Source organism: Scardinius erythrophthalmus, assembly GCF_964197995.2.
Source record: "Scardinius erythrophthalmus genome assembly, chromosome: 23".
NCBI lineage: Eukaryota > Metazoa > Chordata > Actinopteri > Cypriniformes > Leuciscidae > Scardinius > Scardinius erythrophthalmus.
The window spans coordinates 22,758,780-22,765,162 of NC_138243.1; the positions used below are offsets into that span (position 1 = coordinate 22,758,780).

Sequence of the window (6,383 nt, forward strand, 5' to 3'; positions counted from 1 at the left end):
TTAGATGGAGGAGCTGGATAAATATGACTGAGAACGCTACTGGATCAATGAGGTAAAAAAAAACCATTCAGACAACAATCTGTGTACATTCATACAATGTCATCCAATCACATTTCATTTACTTCAAGAGACATTAACGACAGGATTCTGGACTATGAACACTTGGAACTGAAATCATTTGACTACACTGAGCATAATGCACAAGACTTGGAAGATGAATACTTTAATGAAGATGATTATGACAAAAGTATCAACTCAGAAGGGAAATTGTCAATCATACACTTCAACAGCAGAAGCATGTACTGTATACAAACTTCAATACAATCAAATATTATTTACAACAGTTTATACATCCATTTAGCATTATAGTGTCACGGATTGGCCAGGTTCATCCACCACTATCACCCAGCGATCACAGTCACCTGAATATTAATTAGTCAAACCTGCACCCCTTCAATCACCACTGCTTCATAAGCACACCTCACGCACTCCTCATTGTCCGGGCTTGTTAATCGAAGCGGACACTAGTGCTTCTCTCTGTGAGTTTCACTACTAAACTTACCTGTGTTTACTTACCAGTTCTCTACGAAGTTTCCAGTCTGTTCCAGTCTGTCCAGATCTCATCTCGAGTGGTGTACTAGCCGTAAGCCCGACTGTGTCATCCCGGGGTGTGTGCTGTCACCTGTCATCGTCTTCATCCAAAGTTCATCTCCACTCTGAAGTCTCATCCTGCCGTTCCTGCAAAGATACTACTATCAGTCATCTCGAATTACATTCCAGAACTCTCAACCTCTGAACTCTGATACTCACCTATATCCAACTCGTTGATCCTTCTTGACATTCAGCTGTTCAAATAAACATTACTGCTTCACTTACCTTGTTGTCCGTCTACTTCCGTAACATATAGCAATATCTGAAACATGGTTCATTGAGGTTAAAGGAATTGATTTTGAATTAGAAGGTTATGACCTCAATTATATGAACAGAGTAAACAAAGCAGGTGGGGGAGTTGATATATGCCCATAAAATTTTTAAGTTTAAAGTAATTGACAAGATGACATTAAGAATAAATGATATACAGTACTAGAATGTATATCGATTGAAATTCACAATGAAAATAAAAAAAAATAATATTATAAGTTGAATATAAAGTTGTGGTCAGAATTAATGGCACCCCTGGTAAATATGATCAAAAATGGCTGTAAAAATTAATTGCATTGTTTATCCTTTTGATCTTTCATTATATATATATAAAAAAAAAAACTTTCATTGAAGTAAAAGATTGGAAAGTGTGGGGGAAATCATATTATGAAATAAATGTTTTTTTCTCCAAAACACGTGACATTGGCCACAAATATTGATTTGTTTAGCACACCAGGGTGACTAGGAACATGAAATTGTCTAGCTATAACTAAATGTTTCACAGGAGTTTAAATATGAGGAAACACAAAGGCCAAATTCTTTTAATCATCCATCACAATGAGTAAAACCAAAGAATATAGTTCTATTTTATATTCTCTTTTATATAATTTTATATTCTCTGTTGTGAAGTGCATTTTTAAAACCGTTCTTTATCACAGAATAAATGTGGTTTATGTCAGTCTTTTATAAATATTAGTTTTTGAACTTAAATGGTTTAAGGGAGTGAAATTACTGTTCCACAGTACAGCATAGATTGTAATTTACAGTGTAGAGCAATACACAAACTAATTCATTGAAATGGGTTTCTGTGGTTATGGGTTTATATCAATGTATAGCCTATGTAAAAATAACTTTATAAGAAGATTTACTCCTGCCCCCTCATCTTCAAGTCCATTGGGATAAGTGATGATCCATGAAAGTCCCAAGCGCAAAAGAATGATCTACTATAAATATGTCGGATTGGTGGTATAATAATGAGATTCTGGCAGCTTTGGAGAAGGTAGAGTATGAACCATGTGCTTCGTCTGTTTATAAAAAATAAAATAAAAAATAGATTTACTGCAGAGACTAAACAATTGTATTATTATAATATTATTGTCAAAGAACATTTAAGACTTTTTTTTTATTAATGTACTGTGACTGGGAATTAAAGTGTTATTTGAATAATCTGTTATAGTGTGCATTTTTATAACAGTTCTTCATTACAGGTCACAAAAATCCAGACAGCAGCTGTCATGAGCTCCATTCAGTCAAACTCCTCTGCAAATGAGACCTTTGGTCATCCTGCAACATTTTTCATTAGTGACTTTTCTAATATTCCACATGCAAAATACTACTATGTGTTCTTGTCTTTGGTGTATGTTGTGACTTCTTTAGGGAATTCATTTATCATGTGTATCATTTATTTGGCACGCAGACTTCACACAGCCAAATACATTGCTGTTTTCCATCTGGCCCTTTCTGATCTGTGTGGAAGCTCGGCTTTGATTCCAAAAATCATAGAAATGTTTTTATTTGACCACCAGGAGATTTCATATGAAGCGTGCTTAACAAATATGTTTTTTGTGTATCATTTCATGAATCTGCAGTCTTTGACACTACTTGCTTTGGCTTATGACAGACTGATTGCTATTTGTTTTCCTCTACGGTATCATGCTATTGTATCCAAAACAGCCATGTTTCTGATCATAGGTGTTATGTGGATAGTGTCTGTAACATTTTTTTCTGTACTTGTAGGTTTAGTGAATAGAATCTCCTTTTGTAGGTCTAATGTAATTAATAGTTATTTTTGTGACTATGCCCCAATCTGCAGACTAGCTTGTAATGATATTACGATAAATATTTTGATGGGTAAAATTTCCTATGGTCTCTTGATTTGCACACCGCTGATACTGATCGTCATTTCATATTTCTGCATTTCTCTGGCTTTGCTTAAGATTGCTCATGGTGCTGAACGGATCAAAGCCATAAAAACCTGCACTTCACATCTCATATTGGTGGCAATGTTTTATCTACCTGTTATGAGCAATATTATTGCAGCTGTAACAACACCTTTGCATCCAAATGTTCAAATAATTAACAATTCCCTGACACAGGCGATCCCACCTATGCTGAATCCCATCATATACACTCTAAAGACAGAGGAGGTCATGCAATCCATAAAAGAACTGTACAAACGAAGCAAGGTGAACACTACTAGAAAAAGGGAAATGAAATGCAGCAGGATAAATTAACCCTTTCACACATAGTGGTCACTACAGTGGACAGCCATTAAAAATGCATTTTCTTGAATTTGCACGGGTTTTTATGGCAAAGTTGCACATCAATCTCTTCATTGGACCCTTGTGCATCATCCTATAAATTGCAATCAAGTGGCAAGCCTTTGTGTTTCGATTTTTTTCCCCTCCAAACTAAGATGGCCAAGGGTCAGTCAGACATGCCAAGTTGCTCCAGAATATCCACCCATTCCTTCGAATCTAGGAGACTCTTGGAGGTAAAAAAAATATTGCAGCATCAAGCAATATCTAATGAGTCATATCACAGTAAAATTTTCCAAGTTTTGATTTTAGATTGAGAGAAAACTCTGATTAATCACATGTCCACTGTAGTGTACGTCATGCATCAACTGCTATATTTCAGCTACAATTCATAATTATAATGTGAATATTGTTTTTGAAATTTAAAACTTAAAAACTTAATCTGCAGTGACTTTTTTACTGTAAATAAATGTACTTGTATTATTAGAAAGTAATTTTCATTGACATTGAAAAAAGTCATGTGATTACATATGTATGACACTTGTAATGCATTACTTTATTTGTTAGATCAAAAAGTAATCTGATTTCATAATGCACGTTATTGTAATGTGTTTTTTTACTCATAACATCAAAAAGTAATCTGATTACGTAATGCATGTTACTTGTAATGTGTTTCTTTACTCATAACATCAAAAAGTAATCTGATTACATAATGCATGTTACTTGTAATGCGTTTCCTTACTCATAACATCAAAAAGTAATCTGATTATGTAATATGCATTATTTTAATGCGTTTCTTTACTCATAACATCACAAAGTAATCTGATTACGTAATGCATGTTACTTGTAATGCGTTTCTTTACTTGTTACATAAAAAAGTAATCTGATTAGGTAATGCACATTACTTGTAGTTAATTACCTGTTAGATCAAAAAGTAATCTGATTAGGTAATGCATGTTACTTGTAACACATTACTTTACTTGTAACATCAAAAAAGTTATCTGAATGCGTTATGCATGTTAGTTGTAGTGCGTTACCCTCAACACTGATCATTTCAGATGAGATTGAAAAAACGTATCGCTAGGTTTTCTCAGAGGAGGGCTATGATAGAAATGTGCATGTCCATCTTGAACATAATCAGAATTATCAGCTAATAAGGGTAAATCTCCATACTCTGGTGCACTGGAGGGAGCATCTGAGTGGTTTCCACAGTTGTACCTTGACAGACTGTAGAAAAATCTGATGGAATCACGTCCTCATGTTCTGATATCAAAGATACGCCAAGTGCAACTTGTATGAAGTTGTATGAAGCCTTTGCAATATTTTGCATTTAGATTTTTTGTATATATTTGATAGTTTTCACATGATTTGATATAATTGTATTGATTAGTTCGTTAAATTCACATACTTTATGTGTTTGATTATTGTCTTATATTAAATCTAGTATATCTTAAGTTTAAACCAAACGCATGCTGTCCACTCAAGTGGACATCTGAAGATCTCTTTGAAAAATTTGTAAAAAAATAAAATAAAAATCAATTCTTGTTTTTCATGCCCTAAGAGCAATAAAAACACATAGGAAAAAAAATCCTGACTGAGGATATCATAATTCATGCATGAAAGGGTTAAATATACTTACAGGATCTGATCCGTGTGTGAAGAAGAAACGAGGTGCATTTTGCCTTCCACAATATTGGTGTTATTGACTTTCATTACCTGCCTGAAAGAAAGATTTACTTGTACGTTGACTAGAAATATTTGACTAGTTTCATCAGCTGTAATCATTTAATAAATATCTAATTTAACAGAGTTGATTTATTCTGTATGTAGATGTTGTAAGTAACAGAATTTGTGTCATAATCAGGCCAAATATATTTAAAGCCTCTGGGCTGAAACCTAAATTTGCTTTGTGATTGCTTTTTTTATTCATTACACTGTAAAAATAATTTCAGTCTAAAAATAAAGCTTTAAAAAAAAAAAATTATATATATATATATATATTTCAGTGGTTCTAAGTGGTTATATTTTCAGTGGTTTTAAGTGGTTTTAACAATAAGTCAAATGAAAACATTTGCTTTCAATTTAACAAATGTTTTAAAAAATATTATGGCTAATATTAACTATGTTGTTAAATATTAACGGCTATTTGTAAGAATTTTCATTTATTAATCACTCTTTTTTTATAGCCAATGTGTGAACAGCTTGTAACGAAACTTTTAAAAAAACTAGACCTTTCCCGACTTATTAGGGTATCTAGGTATGAAGGCCCATATACTGATTTTCGTGTGAAGGACTTGGGATGTTTTTGCCGGGAAAATAAAAAGAATGTGTCGTTTATGCGCGCTATACCGAGAACCTCCCTTCCGTTCAATGACACGTGATATGAAAGCTTATATAATGCAGAAAAAGCTATTCTGTAGTGTAATGTCAATGTGTCATGCAAAGAAAAGGGTTTCATATAAACTATAGTTTCACATAGCTATGTATAGTCTATTCAGTCCCTCCAGGATTTCACGATTTTTTTGTGTGATTTTTGCAATCAAAATGACTGATTTTGTGGTGGTAATTTCCAGACATTTGTGAAAAAATTTGCGATTTTTATATTTTATAATTAGGAGGACATCACATTTACCATAAAATTATTATGTCAGATGCACAATAGTCATACATGACACAAATCACAAACAAAATGCATAAAGCTTGTTTATTTTGGTCTAATCAAATTCTCATCAAATTAAGTTTTAAAACAACCTACTGTATATGGGCACAACACAAGACCAGGAACATCCAAGAAATGATTTAAACAATCAAGTAAACACTCAGTAATGAAATAAGAACAAAGGAACAAATAACAAAAAGATGCAAAACAGGACAAATAAATACAAGGATTTATTCACAGTTACAAACAGTGGATAATTTACGTTTTTTTTTTTTTTTTTTTTTTTTTTTTATTGTGCTGTAGTCTATTGTTGTTGCTTGATTAACATTAACAACACTGACAACAGCAAGTAAATTAGGTTACTGTCACTTTAAGACCTACTACAGTAATGACAAACGTCCCAATCAGTTATTACTGATAGTTTTACGTAAATACTCGCCAAGATTAATATTTTGAAGTAATTGTAGCTATGTGTAAGGATGGACTTCTACTAAGACTGAATTCAAGAATTCTAACCTGCTATAAAACAATAAAACTCACTAATC

General features: G+C 32.9%; 1 protein-coding gene across 1 annotated transcript; it reads left to right on the forward strand.

Annotated features, from left to right (window-relative positions):
* Nucleotides 1-2,156: 2,156 nt before the first annotated feature.
* On the forward strand, nt 2,157-3,155 carry LOC308684071 (olfactory receptor 51E2-like; the record flags this gene model as incomplete). Its single annotated transcript, XM_081355100.1, has 1 exon — nt 2,157-3,155. One exon carries the CDS (start codon nt 2,157-2,159, stop codon nt 3,153-3,155), a length of 999 nt encoding a protein of 332 aa, XP_081211226.1.
* Between the last annotated feature and the right edge of the window lie 3,228 nt (nt 3,156-6,383).